The 20,621-nt window shown below is 35.3% G+C and overlaps 1 protein-coding gene and 1 long non-coding RNA gene across 6 annotated transcripts in view; one reads left to right on the top strand and one right to left on the bottom strand.

The window, feature by feature from the left end:
- by (focal adhesion protein tensin) overlaps positions 1-20,621 on the bottom strand; it is a 217,913-nt gene that overhangs the window by 140,888 nt on the left and 56,404 nt on the right. For all 5 annotated transcript variants that reach the window (XM_029309964.2, XM_085490268.1, XM_085490267.1 and 2 more), the window contains exons 2-3: positions 7,426-7,534; positions 6,380-6,417 (exon numbers count right to left, since the gene is read on the bottom strand). In XM_029309964.2, the coding sequence (XP_029165797.2) occupies positions 6,380-6,417; positions 7,426-7,534 (147 nt within the window). The remainder of the gene's footprint in view (positions 1-6,379; positions 6,418-7,425; positions 7,535-20,621) is intronic.
- Positions 12,764-18,470, top strand: LOC146724714 (uncharacterized). Its single transcript, XR_014926544.1, has 2 exons — positions 12,764-12,838; positions 17,581-18,470. It is a non-coding gene; the product is annotated as an uncharacterized LOC146724714 (long non-coding RNA).

Here is a 20,621-nt window from a genome sequence, read left to right as displayed (position 1 = left end):
GAGAGAGAGAGAGAGAGGTCTCACGATGTTACCGTCTGGTTTCCCCGGTTCTTGCTAACCTGGAAGAGACCCAGGCCTGCTGGGTACCACATCACCCAGTATGGTAGCGGTCGCCTGTTTCGTATTTGACGCGGTGCAACAACAACGGGCCGATGCACCCGGAGAAGAGCCTCGGTTCGACGTATTAAAAGGGGCCCCTTCGCTCTCTGGAAACTGTCGGCGGCTACCGGTTCAGAGAACAAGGAACGCTTAGTGGGGTTTAAGGTTACGGATGATGACTCTTCGATTATTCGCACGGACTTCCGATATGACTTACCGAGAATTTTATTGTGATCCTGAGACTTTCCACTTTGTTGGAAATAACCTTATGCAGGATGTCCCAGAATTGGCGGAAAAGATTTTCATGGCAGATTTCTGGTATCGTTCGGAGACGATTTTTCCTTCGGCGAAAATGTCGAGACACCAATAATAATTTTCGAGTTGTAAGCAGTTGAAAATAAAAGCTCTTTGGAAAACTAAGCCTTGTGGAAATAAAAAATATTAACAAAACCACAATCTCCAATTAATTTTAAGTAGAGTTTACTTTAATAAAATTTTAATTTAAGGTTTAGTTAGAAAGATACATGATGGCAAAAATTGGGAACATGCAAAAAACATGCATCATGGGCTTCTTCGACATTTTTGCTGAGGAAAAATCGTCTCCAACTAACCTTAGGAATCTCCCATAAATTATCTACTAGCTGTTATTAAAAAAAAAATATAATGTAGGTTTCCCGAGCAGATTTGCAGATTCCAATATACGGATCCTTCTTTCCTAACAATAAGATTTTGGTATTCTACATAGAAATGCTGTATTCAAATGCGAATAAAGGGGTTGAATTTCGTGAGTGAAAGCGCTTCCATCTAAAACAAGCGGAGTCGAAGACGGATCCCCGAGATATCACGATATTTCGGAAGAAGGTACTGGGTGGCGATCATCAAAGATGACTTCGTATGCAGGCGGAATAGCTTGAGGGGGCGTGCGGAGATTTCGGGATCGATAAAAAAGGAGCAGAACAAGGAGAGGGGTTGGAGAAAAAGGTGCATCGTGTGACCTTCGATCTCGAAGGAAACCTCGGGTTCTCCATATCCGACGAGTGATGTCGTTCGTTAGCTCGCAGCTTCGGTCAGCGGTTCTCAACTCGCTCTGCCTGGAATTCCAGGAGGAGCGGCCGAGTTACGGCTGATGATATCAATACTCGCGAAAGAGAGAAAGAGAGAGAGAGAGAGAGAGAGAGAATCATATCTCGCGCGATATCATTGTAACGCGCTGGCATCTCCTCTGTACATTGTCTGCTAAAAGTTCGCAGTGATATCGTTGAAGAAAATGTTTAAGCTCTGATTCTCTAAACTGAAGCGCATAAAAAAGGTTGACAAAGATTCGGTCATATTTCCCATCATTCATTTTCCTCATCTCGCAATAGAGATGCCAAAGTGTGAAAAGCATCATGGTTGAACCTTATATTGATTATATCCCGCACGCGATCGTTATTTATATACGGGGATAATTTTCTCTTAGAATTTATCCTGAAAATCATGATAATTGTATGGTATTGGAAGAATTTTATAAGTTTCTCTGATAATAATATTAATAAAATAATATAATTATATAATATTTTCCACAATAAAACATATTAATATGTACATAATAAATTTTACTATGTAGATAGTAAATTAATCGAACATATTTTATATCTTATTATGGTAGATATTAATCAGAGAAACACTTATAAAATTCTTCTAATTTTTAGGATAAATTCTAAGAAAAAATTCTTTCTACGTGTATAATATTTTATATCATTATTAATATAACAATTTTTACATCTTAACTCTTGGTCGAATATACTTTCCGATTTTTTTAACAATTCGTAAAACCATTTAAAAATCAAAAGTGGAATTTATCAATATTTTTATCGCGGTAAACATTAATTATCAAAACCCTTATACAATAAAATTCTTGCAATATCATATTGTTTTACGACTATCCTGATTTTCAGAATAAATTCAAAGAGAAAATTCTCTCTATCATAAGCAAGGGAGATAGCTACTCGCGCCTTTTCCCGCAACGAAGGAGAAAATCGAACGCTTTAAATCAATGTCGAAATAATAAACGCAAGTCCACGTGAAACGAGAGCTTTCTCACAACGGTACAATCAATAAGACGAACTCTCATCGCTCTCCCGGATCGTCTATTGCACCCAGAATAAAAAAAACCGCTGCGCCAGAATTCCATGTGCGTCACGTTCGCGTTTTGAAATTCGAAGCAGGTTCCGGTTCCTTCCAGGAGTCACATGGAGTCCCAGCCATGACAGCTCGCGACTCATCTCTCTTCGCGGGATTGTTGTTGTCCCATCGACCTCTTCTCTCCTTCTACCTCCGCCTCCGCATTATGATGTAATTCACCACATGTGTCTCGGAGAGATTCTCGGATGTATGGGCTATCCATACCGTGCGTCTCTCGTCGCCTTGAACTTAAAACATCATATATATGTTTCCCGATAGGCCACGTGTGTGTGCGTATATAAACTTGATGCGAGCTCTCGCGTTCCTAACGAGTGTGCACGCTTTGCTCCAGTGGCGTAGAATAAAGTCGTTTAAGGGGATGCTGATCATGACTGTTTTATTGACTTTGAGTTCAAGGGTTTTTCTTTTTGTTGACTGTACAGATTGAAAAATCTTTCTTCATAATTAAAGTACTGATAATAATGAACGGGGACCGCTGTGATTTCATATAAAAGAACAATAAAAGTTAAAAAATTGCAGGTTTTTTATCGGCCTCTTGCATCAGCTCATAACAATAGTTATTTAATACAAAAGTTCTGCAGTTTATTTGTGCACAAAATATGGCGCTCCCAATAGAGATGACATGAAAGAATAATACAGAAGTAATAAAAATGAAATTAAAAGTCTGTATCGAAAGATTCTTCAATCTGTATATTCAATAAAAAGTGAACCTAACCTAACTTAAAGTCGGTAAAACAGAACAACGGCAGCATTCCCTTAATAGCGTCGATGAAACGGATCGAATTAATTTGGATCCATTTACAAGTGTGAAATTTATATGATTACGGAATTTCTTGCTGGTTCTTCAGATTCGAAAGATCTTTATTCTTCACGCATTCAGTTATCCATCTTCTTGCGATTCCCTCAACTTTCGAATCTTTTTCGTCCCGTTGCAGCCATCTGAAACCTCTACGGCGGATATGACGTGGAATTTTTACGACTGGCGCGCAATTATGCGTTTTTCATCGGGAACGGAGAAATGATGATCGTTTGCGTAATGAGTCCGCGTTACTAATGACCCGTACGTTTGTGATCATGTCGAAAGGACCGGATGCCGCCGGTGGACTCGCCGATCAATCGACGATAGTCGCGACAACCTCGGCAATTACTACACTCGTTTATGGCCTCCCGGTTGACATTTTTCTCGCGTGCGCACGAAATATCATTCGATCGCGATCGTTAATTTCGCGGCGGCTTTGAGCGGGCGATTTCGGGGCAGCGTGACATTTCGAGGAAATAATGTATCGAATGTCATCCTCGTCGTAACAGGCTTTAAAACGCGCCCTCCAGTCAATTACAATAATTCCTCGAGAGTGTTAAAGTCTTCAGGAATTCGCCGATTTGTCCTACATCGACCAGTTTTATCCCGTATAGTTTTATCACAGTCGTATATACAGGGTGTCTGACATAAATAGTAGATTTCGTTATTTGGAGACGATTTTTCCTCAGCAAAAATGTCGAAGAAGCCCATGATGCATGTTTTTTGCATGTTTCCAATTTTTGCCATCATGTATCTGTCTAATTAAACCTTAAATTAGAATTTTATTAAAGTAAATTCTACTTGAAATTAATTGGAGATTGTGGTTTTGTTAATATTTTTTATTTCCACAAGGCTTAGTTTCCAAAAAATCCTTCATTTTCAACCGCTTATAACTCGAAAATTATTGGTGCCTCGACATTTTTGCTGAGGAAAAATCGTCTCCGAATGATACCAGGAATCTGCCATCAAAAACTTTTCCGCCAGTTCTAAAACACTATATATATATATATATATATATATATATATATATATATATATAAATGTTTTTTTAATCGGCCAACATATTTTTCGCGCCTATTTCTCCATGTGTAAGTTTCGAGATTAATTTATATATGAAACTTAGTGATGTCAAACCAAGAGATACAGTTCCGAATAATTAATTTTTCGTGCTTTGGCTCTGTTGGCCCATTTAAAAAAAAACATCGAATTTATATTCTTAATATTGAGAGCCGATAAAAATATTTCTTTCTGACTATATATATATATATATATATATATATATATATATATATGTATATACATTAAAATAAAGATTTCATCGCGCAACGCTATAAAGTGGATGGCCGGTAATTTCCTAAACGACGCCGAGAAGTTTTAGCAAGTTTTTGCGGTAACTAACTACCCTCGCGACATCCGCGTAAAGCCCCAGGATTGCGTCGTCCTCCCGGACGTTACGTCGCCCGTTATCCCGAGGTAACGACACGGTTAATCCGCCCTTTCGAGAAAAAGTGCGGAACGACTTTCAGCCGCTCTTACCGGGAGGAAGAACCAGCGAGAACCTCTTCGAGGCTCTGCAACTTCTCGTGCCCGACGCACGTTCCTCTTCATGTCCAGTAACATTCAGTCTTACAACGCCGACACTCGGCCTCGACACAAGCGCGTGCTTGTACGTTCGGCCCTATCTCTTTCTCTCTCTCTCTCTTCCTCTTTCATGCGCGAGCGTGACATAGGAGTACTTGGAGATATATACGAAGAAGGTATAAGGTAAGTGAGGCTCGTGCCCTGCCCGGTGACTGAACCCACACCGCATTTCAAGTAAGGAGCGCACATCCATGTACCAGCACATAAACACGTACACACACATATATACGGGCTCATCCGCCCGAGACATCATCGGACTCGAAGAGAGAAAGAGAGAAGAACCGTTCGGAGAGAATCTCATCAGTTAAGATATCGACGTACTTTTTGGATGGAAGTATATATATATATATATATATATATATATATATGTGTGCGATGGAGATTTACCGCGCGTACATGGGTGGAGAGAACGGTGGAAGCTACACTCATTAATCGTGTTATTTTGCTATCGCGCTATCGACCCCTAGGCCGTGAGAAGCACGATTATTACCTCGAGAAGTAGGTGCAACGACTGCGAAATTATGTGACGTTAAGAGAGATATTTAGTTTCCCGATGCTTCGTTATTGAATTCACATTAACGTCGAATTTCGAACAAGACTCGAGGAGATCTTGGAGAACTTTTAGTGTTATATTATGTATTCGCTGAAAAAAATGTATTGAGTTCAAATATTGATTTCTGCCTTAGAAATTATTTATTTGAAACCTAATAATATTGATTTGATGCAAAACAGATATTTGTTCGTTTCAAATAATTAATTTGTAAGGCAGTATTGAAATAAATATTTATTAATTCAATAATTTTTTTTTAGTATATTATAAAAATATATTATAAAAGATGTCAAACTATGTAAAATTCTACAGTCATTTTTTAGGTGCAACGACTGTGAAATTATGTGACGTTAAGAGAGATTTTAGTTTCCCGATGTTTCGTTATAGAATTTATATTAACGTCGAATTTCGAACAGTGGAGATCTTGGAGAACTTTTAATATTATATTATATATTCACTAAAAAAAATTGTATTGAATTTAATTATTTATTTCTGCCTTATAATTCATTTATTTGAAACTAATAATATTAATTTGAAAAATATTTATTTGACGTAAAAAAATCTTTTTCAAAACAGATAAATATTTATTTGTTTCAAATAAATGATTTATAAAGCAGTATTGAAATAATTAATGATTTTTTCAGTATATTATAAATATATATCATATAAAATGTCAAACTGTGTAAAATTCTAAAATTAGGTAATTTTTTATTTTTTAAGTAAGCTTAAAATTTTTTAAATATTCTTAAAATGTTCCTTATCTTTAAGAACAAAGAAACCGATGTATGCAATTATCAATTCTTGGCTTAGCGTATCTCCGAAGGGTTTGTTTAAGTACCAGGAAGTACGTGGAAGAGTGCGATTGCTATGGAAGAGGGACTCTTCATATGTACGTGCAAGTGTGTGTGTTCTTCGTTCCGGTCTGTCATAAACCTTCTGAGAAGGAGCGTCTTGATTACGAATGTCGTGATTAGGAGAAGTGACATATTCACGACGGTCTAATCGCAGCGTTTGCATTTGCAGAACGCTCGCCATCAGGAATCTGTTACGCGCGTCGAAGAGAAATCAAGAGCAACAACATATTAAAAAGATATCTCATCACGTACCTTGTCTTCGCATGTCTTATGGCAGATGTACTTGCACACTGAAACAAAAAAGATGTAGAAATTATTTTTTCAATCGCGGTTTAATTTTTAAATAATTCTCACAGACGGAATTTTCTCTTAGAATTTATCCTGAAGATCGCGATAAGAATTTTATAAGTTTCTCTGCAGATTAATATTTACCACAATAAAAATAGTAATATTCTATCACAATAAGATATAAAATATATTCGATTAATTTTACTTTATGTAGATATATTACTATTTCTTATTGTTTCAGGGTAAGTTCTAAGAGAAAATTCTCTATCCTGAAAATCATGATAAGAATTTTATAAAAGTTTCTCTGATTAATAATTACCACAATAAAAATAGTAATATTCTACACAATAAGATATAAAATATGTTCGATTAATTTTACTATGTATGAATATTTCTTATTGTGATAAATATAATATATTAATCAGAGAGACTCTTATAAAATTCTTCCAATATCACATTGAATACTTTCAGGGTAAATTCTAAGAAAAAAATCTCTTCGCGATAATATGACATCTAATTCTTTTAATAAGATTTATAATAAAATTTTGATCGAATGACAAATAATATAGACGAAGCCCTGATTTAATTCGATTCAATGCAGATCGATGAAAAGCCATCGTTGTATTAAACATCACAATCACGTCTTTGATGTATGAGTTATGTTAATGCACTATCATGCTAATTACTGGTTCGATGCGGACGTCGCTAATTAGGCCGATTTAATCTTCACGCGTGGCGCAGCGCGCGCTTTTTCATTAATCGTAATAGTCACTCGATGTAATCTGAGGCACGCGGTGAAACTTAATAACAGCAATAGTGCTGATGATAATAATAAGAGGAAAAATATCGAGTTTCGACCCCCGCAGCGATGTCGTTTCTAACCGGCACTTTCCCGCCAAGTAGGAGCTTCCGTATCAACGATTGATTCCAGAGTACTACCGACGAGAGAGAGAGAGAACCAGAGCTGTTATACACTTGGTACCCTGAAGGGAACGATGTTATCGACTTACCTCTGCAGCAGGAGGCTTGCTTGATGACCGCCTGGTGGCACAAATGACATGGTCGGGGCTTGCGCAATTGCTTGGTGCGAAACACGTGACACTGCGGTTCAAAATCGCTCTGGAACATAGCAAGAAGAGAGGACCACAAATTATTATAACGATCGCATTTCGGATGATCGAGAGGGAAAAAAAAAAAAGATTGGCGCCAGTTTTTTGCGAGACATCGATCAATTAATCGCGAGAATCTCTCGAGCGATTAATCTTGTTAAGGCGAGGCATTATAAATGGCTGGTCTGTTCGACGGTGGCGCACGATGGCGAAAAAGTGCCCGAAATGAGGTCGCGGATCTCAAGAACAGATTTATATTTAAATATGCATCATTCTAAATATTTATTCTAATATCTATGTAATTTTTTTATTATCTTGTCATGGTTTAATATTTTATTCCGTATGAAAAAGAAGCTACAATCGTGAATCAGTGTTATTACACAACTCCTGCTGTCAAAAATTAATTCTAAATTATCATCAATTTTATATACTTTATCGAGCGTTTGTAATAAAAAGGAACCTAAGAAAAGTAAGAAAAAAAATAAAATAAATTTCACAAAGATGCTACCTGGAATGTTTACATAATAATTTATCCCAGAGATCGCGGATAGATGAATATGATTGAAATTCAAATACCATCATTGATGCGGAAAATTTACTTAGGATGAAAAGCTACAATCGTGTTTCACGACTACGAATCGGTGTTATTACACAACTCCTGCTGTCAAAAATTAATTTTAAATTATCATCAATTTTATATACTTTATCGAGCGTTTGTAATAAAAAGGAACCTAGGAAAAGTAAGAAAAAAATAAAATAAATTTCACAAAGATGCTACCTGAAATGTTTACATAATAATTTATCCCAGAGATCGCGGATAGATGAAAATGATTGAAATTCAAATACCATCATTGATGCGGGAAATTTACTTAGGATGAAAAGCTACAATCGTGTTTCACGACTACGAATCGGTGTTATTACACAACTCCTGCTGTCAAAAATTAATTTTAAATTATCATCAATTTTATATACTTTATCGAGCGTTTGTAATAAAAAGGAACCTAAAAAAAGTAAGAAAAAAAAATAAAATAAATTTCACAAAGATGCTACCTGGAATGTTTACATAATAATTTATCCCAGAGATCACGGATAGATGAAAATGATTGAAATACTAATACCACCATTGATGCGAGAAATTTACTTAGGATGAAACGTCAAAGTGCGGCGCGTGTTTGCGAAAAATATATGCGAGCGATTAATCACATAACAAACCGAGAGGATCCTCCGCTTAATCACCGCTCCGAGGATCCTCATTTTGCGCGCGCGTTTTCGCGGTAATTATAATTATTCTCATGTGTGGTTCTCCTCTGCGGTCTTTCCCGGACGGTCGGCGCATAAATTGAGAAAACAGAACAGCCATTCATTAGAATCGCGTTTATCCTCGAATGCGGACGCTGCCGGCTAAAACGCTCGCCTCCTCTCTATGACTCCGGTATACGACGACGGTCAACCTGTTAACAGTACTTAAGCCGGTGCATCTCTCTCTCCGTCGGGAGAGGCAGTTCGCAAAGTTATGCGCAAATAAGCGCCCGAGGCGCACCGCATCTCCTCCGCAAAGCGCAGCCTCCGATTACGGACACGCGATGCACCGGGTCCCTTCGTCCGGAGAGAGAGATGGATACCTTCGTCTTTTCACCCACGAACGATCAAATCCCAGTACAGAGGTAAAACGCGGATTTGAATATATCCGCGAAGCACGAACGAGTGCGATGCGCAGATCATTTTTAAGTTCCACGTGAAAGAAAATTCATTTTCTTCCTTCTTAAAGGAATTCATATTTTATGGAGCAAAAAAAAAAATATATATATATATGGCGATTTATTTAGGTAACTCATTCAGCCAGATAAGATTATATTTTGGAGACCACTTATGGAAACACAGTTGTAAAAAAATAAATTATGAAAGAAATATATTCATTTACAAATTTTTATCGCTTGCTGCTCGAGTTCTATTACTTAAATATTTGACTCTAAACCAAATTATGTGCATATTATTCTACATAATTTAATAGACAAAATGATGCCAAAATTTCATCTAGATAATTTTATTTAGATAACAGCTGCATTTAAGGCTTGTTACAAAGATGTGTGATGCGGAAAAAATTAGGAGCTTGCGAAAAATCGAGGAATTTCTCATGAACCAGGTGATCCGATAAGTCTGGGACACCCGGTATAGCTTCGTTATAATTTGCAAGAGCTCGCGACTGCATAAACTCACGCACGCACACGCGCATTTTCTTCACTGCGGATATTTAACGGGTTTAATCATCGCACGTGCACCGCAGTGCGGCAATAAAGCGTTTTTTAGCGAGCCGCGTAATTGAGACGCGAGATCCTTGGTTGAAATTTGCGCGACATTCCACGTTATCGATGTATGAATTTTATTGCGTATGGGACGCATTTTTTCTTTTCTTTTTTTTTTTTTTACAAATTCTCTCTCTTTGCACGACCGAGCAAATTATCGGGCCATTAGCGCGCTGCAATATTTCGTAATTATCAGTTTTATCGACGCCGCGAGATTTCAGGCTTACACGTCGTAAATTATTATGTTATACGGACTCGGCGAACAACGGAGAGTCTTCCTTATTGATCATTATACGACGCGATACTCTTCTCATCATCGTAAATATACCTAAGCCACGCGCTTATCCTTTTTACCGAACGATAAAACACACTGTTCTCTCCACTGCATCGTTTTGCTCCGAGTCCTTCGCCAAGTTTGATCTATGGACACCGTGTTTGTCGAAATTACTTCTCTTGGCTGGTCTCTCGTCGTACTACTGTATATCGTCGTGTGCATTTTGTCGTCGTAAAAGTTGATTTACACGACAAAACTGAAACTCGCATACACGTAAACTCCGATGTGAATATATATTTGCTATGCTTTTAATTTTAAATTCGTGTGATTTTTTAGTGCAAGTCTATAATGTAGCGTAATAATTTATTTACTATATATTATATAATTTATTTTATTTTATTTATAATTTATTTATTATATATTAATTAATTTATTATATTTATTAATTTATTTTCATAAAAAAAAAAAGAAACGAAATAATTTAATTTTTTTATTGTTGACATTTTTCAAAAATTTGAATAAATCTCATTCTTTTTTATTACAAATTCTGTATAAAGTTTCTATTGATTTTTCAAATATAGAACATTCGGATATGGCACACTCGAAAGGTAATAATAAGCGTGGCATTAATTATTATCAAGCTGACATAAAACGGTTAATGGCAGTAATCGATGGGGCAAATCCCAGCAGTAATTCAACCGGCTCAAAAGTAATATATCTAATTTATCAGTTAATTATCGGATACATTTGTACGTTACTTTTGAATGGCATTGTAAAATAAAAAGAATAGAGTAACAACACAGATATAATAGTATACATGCTGCACTGTTATAAATATTCTTCAGTGTATAGATATTATATACACGTCTGATATTATATAGTGTATACTAATTGCCAGATTCATTAGTACATCGAGACCTCTGACATCTCTAGATAAAGCACAGCCATTGATCATGCGATACTAATTGATCTTTAATCTTCGCAGCAATTGGCGAAAATTATATGCGAATCTTCCCGATTCACTCCTACAACTTTGAGAATTTCTTCTCAAGATTTTACGCCATCGTATTCTCTTCCTCATTCAATCGAATCTCTAAAGCAATTTAAAAATATATGCAGTTTTTAAATTTTATTTTTTATACTTGAGCAAGCTATATTTTTTAATATACCTACATTTATGTTTAAATTTTTCTATATTATATTAAATTATTTTGACAAGTAAGTTTTATACAAATGATAAAATTTATTTTGTTTTATCATTTGTATAAAACTTACTTGTCAAAAATCGAGCAAAATAATTTAATGTAATATAGAAAGATTTAACCATAAATATATTAAAAAATAAAATGTTCTCTCCCTGACTGACATTTCCATAACAATTAATTTTTCATAATTAGTTGCGTTAATTTGTTTCGCTTTGTTGCAATCGATTTAATTATGTAAATAGCTTAATTTTCTCTTCGACAAAAACTCGTATAATTAGATGAATTATTCGCGCAGGTTAAACGCACACGCGTATTTTTTACTCCGCAATCAAGATAGGATTTTTCTTCCTTGCGATGCACGCGAATAAACGAGATGGCACGGCGAGATTTCGTTTATAACGAGCAGGCTGATTTAGGATCGCATCACGGATAATCCACCTTGCCGCGGGTGGATAATAACTATATTTCATAATAGATTCGGTGAATCATGCAACGATATATCATGTAACGTGTAATTTCAACGTTGCGCACGTTGTTCAATGGACGCAATACGCATATAAAATTGTGCGGTCTAGTATAATTTGTGATAAATGCATGTACGACCATTCAGTTCTCTCATTTTAATAAATCCAAAACGCGTTTAATAAATCGAATACCGTTCTAGCTTTAAGCGCCTCTTGTTCCAATAAATCTAGAGTGTCATTTCGCAATTTGATAATAGATTGCGAGCAATACTACAATTTTAATGATTAATTGTATCATCTGATAAATTTGTCTCTCATGCGTGATTATATAATATATTATTATAGAAATAAAATTTTTATATATATATGACAATATTTTTGTAATAAGAAAAAATTAATAGAAGAAAAATGGATCAAACAGTTAATATTATTTTCAATAAAAAATATATTTATTATCAATATAAAGAAATAAAAGTATAATGAATACTGAAGCATTTCATTAACATAATGTTAATTAATCAATAATATTTTTGCTTTTTATGTAACGATAAATTTTCACAAATGTCTGCATTTTAACTCGACTCAAGAAAGTGTATAATTTTTTTAATTGCAATCAGTTACGATAAATGTATTGATCTACTAAGACACAACTCTCGAAGATATCCCGCTGCGCGCACTTAAGCTGTCTCCAGTAGAGTTATCATGTTCTAATTAAGAAGTATAACCAGTTTTATGAAAATAAAAAAACTAAAGATGGGAAACAGAATTTAAAATTTCTGAAAAAAAACTTTTTCGTAATAAAAACTTTAATTCTAATTTAATGTTATAGGAATTAATTTTTTTTTTAAATAATACTCTTTAATTAATCTTCTGCTCTCATAATGAGACTTTATTCGTTGTTTTATGATCCGCGGTTCTAAGTCTAAAAAAAGACTCGACGAGAGTTCTGCAGTTTTATTTAGCAGAACCAGAACCTCAACCTAGAATCTATTTAGAGATCTTCTTTCTCCGATCGAATATGGACCTCGTACGGAAAGTCGGGAGCTTGTACAAAGGTTCAAAGCTCGGGTAAGCGATTCAAGTGGCATCAAGTGCGCTTTCTCTATCGCGATACCATGTAGACCGGCGCGAGATCGTTCGAAAGAAAACGAAAAGTGTAGAATATGGCGAGACGCGAGTTCGAACACAGCCGGCATTGTCGCGTTTGCTCTTGCGAATCTCGAGTCGGAACACTTCGATTTGCATTTAACCGCAAAGATACAAAGACGAGAATGTCCTCGCGAGTGTCAGTCTTTTACTTCTCCGACAATTTTATCTCGATAATTTTCCAGATAATCTGTGATGTGCGGGAAATATCGACACGAATTATTATTAGAGTGACAGATCCTAGATATTCCTCATTTTTTTATTTAATTGAAATATGTGTAACTATTTTATCATTTTTTAAAAATTTTGTTACATCAAAGACAAACATATCGTTAAGATCAACATATAATAAATATATAATAATTTATATGGATATAATAAATGGATCTAATTTTTGATAAAAAATAAAAACGCTGTAACAACATGAGAGATTGTGATTCCTCATTTTTTATTTAATTGAAATATGTGTAACTATTTTATGATTTTTAAAAAATTTTGTTACATCAAAGACAAACATATCGTTAAGATCAACATATAATAAATATAATAAATATATAATAAATTACATGGATATAATAAATGGATCTAATTTTTGATAAAAAAATAAAAACGCTGTAACAACATGAGAGACTGTGATCTAAGACTGAGAAGAGGAAATAATATTGTACTGTCAGGAGTAGTATGCGGAGGACAAACGTCAGACACGCGTCATTATTCACCCTCAATAAAAATTCGCGTTGGTCTAAGCGATCGCCATCCGATCTCATACTTGTTCGACTGTCGCGACTGATCGCCCTGACAAACGATTCGCCAAGGTGGCCGGTTCGCGTCGGCGAGGAAGCGGCAGCTTGAGTAAAATAAAAAGAAAAATAAAAAAAGGTCGAGCGATTGGGTCCAGAAACGAGGCTAACGCTCGCACAACGACAAGATCTTCAGGCTCGTGTAACAGCAAGCGCCTTGTACCGCCGCTGGCATGTAAACGCATGGACGTGTCTTCGCTCGAGCTTGCTTCCTCGAAGGCATCTCCGCGATCGCACGGAAGTGACGCGTGTAATGGAGAACGCAAGAGTACGGACTAGCTTAATATATATTTCATCTTACGATATAAATTTATAAAGGGGATCCTAAGCTAACCCAAGTTTCCTTCCTGTTTTATCGACAAAATGTGAGGTGAGATCAACTATAAATCTATTTATTGGCTATATACGGATTGTTTTTACCTGAAATTTGAACGCTTCGCTCTTTGTTATTATCGATACTTTAATTTGTACAGAAAAAAGATTCATCGATCTTGTGATTACAAAATTATGAATGCTTAGAATTCATAATTCTGTAACCAAGATATATGAGACTATACAGATTGATACCTAGATCTTTTTCCTGTACAAATTAAAGTATTAATATTAATAAAGAGGGAGCGTTCTAATTTCAGGTAAAAAACAATTCGTATAGCTAATAAATAGATTTATAGTTTATCTAACCTCACATTTTGTCGATAAAACAGGACGGAAATCACAGTAAAAATTGCGAAACAAAAGAATTGTTAATTTTTTAATTAAAAAAATTTTTTAGACATAAAATCGGTAGGTTCGCGCTTTGTTTCTTTATGTACTTTAATCGTGAAAAGCATTTATTACTCTAGTCAAGCAATAAAAAGCAAAGGGTGCAAAAATGATGAATTTTTATCGACGTCTTAATAGGCGAGAAAACGCGAGAAGACGAAAATCGTCACCTCTCGAGTTGTATTTCCTATACGAAGGGGAAGATGACTTTCAAGGTGAACGCGTGACTGCATTACGAGCATTCACGGCTTAACAAATTGCGGGAGCGTGCGGAAAAGAATGCCCGGGATCCCCCGTGCTCGGAGAGCGTGAAGCGATTTTATATATCTGATGGCGAGCTCGTGTCCTGTGGATCTTCACGTGAAGCTTCACGAGGTGTGGCGCCTCCGCTGGGACGAGAAGAAAGTTACGAATAATCACTTGGAAGAGGAGCTTCGGCAATTAATTAATTGACAATTTACCTTTTTATCGCCGGGTGGATGAGATATCAATTTCGCGTACCGAGTAGAAGTTTAATTAATCGTCGATTGGATTTCTTTTTTTTTTTTTTGTGATTACCACTTTGATCTACCAGAGATAGAAAACTTGTTATGTAATTTATGCGTGCTTTGGAGATAAAACAGTTCATCACCGTTAGTTAAATCTGGAAATGTTGTTTCTGAAATTTATTATTATCTATGGGTCGCCTTTGTTTTTGTGTCATTTTTTTGGAAGGGATTTGTAGCGAGTGTCGATAATGCATTCTCGAATGCGACTTTCACCTTTGAGCGTAGCGATAACTCACCGAGTCACTGTATGTGCAATCATTGGTATTCCGGATGCGACTTTGTACCGACGTAATAAAAAAAAAAAGAACAATAGAAGAGGAAAGAAGAGGAAGAGATCGAGAATAAAGATTCGAACCGCGCAAGCAGAGAGATGTGTTATATAGAGAGAAGAATAAATAAATATTTACAAGAGGAGGATAATATATATTCCTCGTAGGAGGAGGATCGCACCTCGATCATTTTCATTAAAAATTAAAATATGCAGCATTACGTTTGGGAAGAAGTCAATATTTTGATTTATTGGCGATGACTCGATCGAAAGGTTTAATTTAACTTGGCTTAATTTTCCATTAAAATTCTAGCGATTCTAGGATAATATATATTCTTCGCAGGAGGACCTTGTCACGAGCATTTTCATTAAGAATTAAAATATGCAGCATTAGACATTTGGGAAGAAATCAATATTTTGATGACTCCGTCGAAAGGCTTCATTTTTCATTAAAATTCTAGCCAGATTTAATCATAACTTAATATAAAATTATAAAATGTGTTAATAAACCGACCACAACTGGCAATGTTATTCTTTAGTTATTTATTCAAAATTTAGACAACGTTTCGACCTTAGTTCAGGTCTTTATCAAGTCTGCTAAGAAATAAATTGACACACTTCTACATAATAAAATTCATACTAAAATTAGAAAACTAAAATAGAAAACGAACTAACTGAAACTTCTAATATCACGACGTTAATGTCCAACAAACGTAGGACGAATTTTAGTATAAATTTTATTATGTAGAAGTGTCAATTTACTTCTTAGCAGACTTGATAAGGACCTGAACTAAGGTCGAAACGTTGTCTAAATTTTGAATAAATAACTAAAGAATAACAGTTGTGGTCGGTTTATTAACACATTTTATATTTTTATTTTTATTTCACTGGCGACTCATAAATTACTCGTAATAACTTAATATGTATTGATCTTTTTTTCAACGGAATTACACCACCGGTCTCGTAATTCGCCACCCCGATAGCTTCCAACTCGCCATATCGCAATTTCACCGTGGCCGAATCTCCGATGACATCGGAATTACGACGAGCGAACGTAAGGGAATGAGAAAACGAAGGTCGTGGGATGAAGATTAAGGAAGGAGTGGGCATGGCCGCGTGATTGGTAATCCTTTCGGCCGGTAAATCCGACATGGAAATGGAACGGGAACGTATATTCGTTATTCATCGGGCAGAGCCCGAACGTGCGTGAGTTCACGCGAGAGCTGCGTTAGACCCTGTATCACGCGCCAATAAATTTCCATTTAGGACCCCTCGTTGTTCGACTCCGCGGGCCCCGATATTGAGTTTCACGGTGATTTTGTGATATCGAGTTTTTGGTCCGCTCAACAGAGAACTAGCGTTATTTTGTTGGCCAGCGTCGAGAATAAAGTTTGCATTGAATTGTTCTACTCTGGGTAGTGATGTTGTCCCTCGAATGCGATGGATTCGGGTCATTGGGTACAGGGTGTTCTGAAATTCGCGAATCGCCTGTTTAGGAGAGATTCCTCAGGTTATTTCGAGACGATTTTTCCTCGGCAAAAATGTTCAGGCACTAATCACTTTTGAGTTATAAGCGATTGAAAATAGAGGGTTTTTTTTACAAACTAACTAAGCCTTGTGGAAATAAAATATTAATAAAAATTCTTCAATTAATTTTAAATAGAGTTGATTTTATTAGAATTTTAATTTAAGGCTTAGTTACAAAGATGCGCTGCAAACAATTATTAAACTAAGAAATATTTATCTCAATACTGCCAAATAAATCATTTATATATTTTAAAAAGGATTTTCTTATATCAAATAAATATTTTTTCACATCAAATCAATATTATTAGATTCAAATAAATGATTCATAAAACAGTATTAAAATAAATATTTATTTTAATTAATAAATTTACAAATTAATTTAATAATTTTTTTAGCAAGGAAAGCCCTGAAGAGAGAATAGCTGACTATTGATAATGAACTTGGATAGATATCTCTCGCTGGGTTCACGGGGGTGAAAAATATTTATTTGATATAAGAAAATTCTTTTCAAACCAAATAAATATGTATTCGTGTCAAACAAATAATTTATTAGGCAGTATTGAAATAAATTTATTTTACTAATTAATACAATTAATTTAATATTTTTTTTCAGCGAAGAAAAATATTTATTTGATATAAGAAAATTCTTTTCAAACCAAATAAATATTTATTCGTTTCAAACAAATAATTTATTAGGCAGTATTGAAATAAATTTATTTTACTAATTAATACAATTAATTTAATATTTTTTTTTTTCAGCAAAGACAGCCCTGAAGAGAGAATATAGCTGACTATTATGACAATGAACTTGGATAGATATCTCGCCGGGTTCACGGGGGTGAGAGACAGGAGAGATAGAGGGTGGGAAAGAGAGAGAGATATGCATCTCCTCACGGTGCATCCAGATTGCGCGGCTGATAACGCGGGCTTGCTGTACTTGACACACCACACAGCGAGAGATTATGTTGCACGTGCGGCGGATCGTGGCGATGCGATGCACTCGGCCAGAGGTAAAATGCGGCATGACGGACGGCCGTCTCTATCTCTCGCGGCCGCGCCAACCGGTTTTCTCCTCTCGCGGAGAAAATTTTGCGCGCCAGAATCAGCCCGGGATACGTCTGCGAATTGAGGTACACGTGCGCGCCGATGATCGCGCGCGGGCTACCGTGGTCTGGGGCTGGAGAACGCTCTGGGAGGACGGGGAGATTACATTACAACTTTGTGTGTATGTATACAGGAATGTTGCCCCGGGTTTCAGCCAAAGTCAGCGTTTCCGCACACGCGATTCTCGAACCGTGTAACTTTCCCGTGCGCGGAGTATTCAGCCCGCGCTAATGTCAGAATATCATAAATCATGCACCTAGAGTTTCAAATGAAGATTAAATGAAAATGTATTAATGTAGAAAAAGTTGTAACTTTTTTGAAGAATGCAAATAAATTGATCAAAAAATGGAAATATATATAATACAAAATTTAGAATATTTCAAATTAAAAATAAAAATACATATTCTTTCTATTTATTAATATAAATATCATAAAGCATGCACCTAAAGTTTCGAATGAAGATTAAATGAAAATGTATTAATGTATTATAGAAAAAATTGTAACTTTTTCCGAAGAATGCAAATAAATTGATCAAAAAATGGAAATATATACAAAATTTAGAATATTTCAAATTAAAAATAAAAATACATATTCTTTCTATTTATTAATATAAATATCATAAAGCATGCACCTAAAGTTTCGAATGAAGATTAGATGAAAATGTATTAATGTAGAAAAAGTTGTAACTTTTTTTGAAGAATGCAAATAAATTGATCAAAAAATGAAAATATATACAAAATTTAGAATATTTCAAATTAAAAATAAAAATACATATTCTTTCTATTTATTAATATAAATATCATAAAGCATGCATCTAAAGTTTCGAATGAAGATTAAATAAAAATGTATTAATGTAGAAAAAATTGTAACTTTTTTCGAAGAATGCAAATAAATTAATCAAAAAATGGAAATATATACAAAATTTAGAATATTTCAAATTAAAAATAAAGATACATATTTTTTCGATATTTATTAATATGCAGAATAAAAAATGTTTTTTTTGCAAAGTAAATTATGAAAGACGTGACAGCAGGCTACTATTAGATTTGATAAATGGGATGGTAAAGTAGCGCAGTTCGTTTATTACGATTATTTATCAGTCAAGCGCAAAATTCCAACGAGCTCATATACTGATTTTCAATAAAAATTTACCGAATTGCCACAGACAATTAATTTGCAAACCCCTGAATTAGCTGGCATTTGCAATGCAAATCGTTCACGATCATTGAATATTATTTATATGTAAGATAGGCGTGACTATATTTTTTTTATTTCTATCGTCTTGCTAGAGCCTTTTCTCTCTACGTTGGACAGAATAAACTTGATTTACGCGTGTGTTCACCATTTGTCACGCATGGTTGTGCGCGGTTTTTGTGGTCCTACGGTCTGAGATATGGACCACTCGAAAAATCTCGTCGTTCTTTTATGAGGCTTCAACATACGGTTCTTTTCTAGGAGAACTTGGTAAGTTTGATTCGTTCTTTGTCTCAACGCGGTCAAAACTTAAAAATTATTGCCTCAAATCGTAGTTTCCACTAACAAAGAATTAGAAGAGCTATAAATTCTCGGGATATATTTAGGGAAATCAATAAGAAATTTAATTAAATTTTTTTCTTCGCCAAATCTAGGTTTCCGATATTTTATTTTAAATTAAATCTAATTCTTTGACATACATATGGATATTTTATACTCTAAACTTTATATATATATATCAATCATAAGGAAAGTTCGAGCAAAGTTATAAAGGAACAAGTGAGAAATTTAATTAAATTTTTTTGTTCGCCAAATTTATGTTTCCGATATTTTAATATTTAAAAAAAAAATCGAATTCTCTGACATACGTCTGAATATACTTCATACTCTAAATGTTCGACTTTATTTGAAAATGCCTCGTATGATCCGCCCTGGGATCGTAACTATTTATCAAAGTACTCCAAGAACTTATTGGATCCATTTCAAATGGATAATAAGACAGTTTAATCTAGCGAAAGAAATCAGAGTCGGTAATCCGGCGCCGTTTGTCATCGTTAGGTAATCCGCAATAATTCCCGACGAAGAATCGTATTTTTCAGTGTATATTTTTGCGATCGGATGTATGAGTTAAAAATGCGAACCCGAGTTAAAAATAGATCAGCAAAGCCGTTCTGGAAATATGTCACGGGACGAATTTATCGTTGCGTATAATGATGGAATAATTATTCTCTCTCTGTCCTTTTTCTGTAAATTGTAACATCTCGTCGAAGCTTCATCGCACGTGTGTCAACGTTTCGTGATCGCTGAATAGTCGAAACGCCATAAACACGAAAAAACGTCGACCGAAGACACACATGTCGCCCATATACAGGCCGCGTTATTACTCGGAAACGTCATAATCCTATATTTGACGCAGATGGACACACGTATATAGGAGGGTCACACGTATATAAATCTCTCGGGCCCTTCGTTACGGGACGTTCTCGATGTGTGCTCGTGGAATTTATTCATAGAGTCGGCGATTCTAGGCGCGGTCTCTCTTTTTGCTACTTTACGATTACCCGACAGCCATCAAAATACATATGAAAGTACCTACGTTGTTTTAAATTTAGGTTTCTCTCCAAGCTGTTATTATGCTTCGTTATTTCGGTGCCGTTTACCAGACACCAATATACAGGGTGTCCCAAAATTACCGGACGCTCTGTTAATATAGGGAAATTCCT

This window comes from Nylanderia fulva, unplaced genomic scaffold (genome assembly GCF_048542155.1).
Source record: "Nylanderia fulva isolate GAGA-0341 unplaced genomic scaffold, ASM4854215v1 Scaffold12, whole genome shotgun sequence".
NCBI lineage: Eukaryota > Metazoa > Arthropoda > Insecta > Hymenoptera > Formicidae > Nylanderia > Nylanderia fulva.
This window is presented reverse-complemented; position numbering and strand designations above follow the sequence as displayed.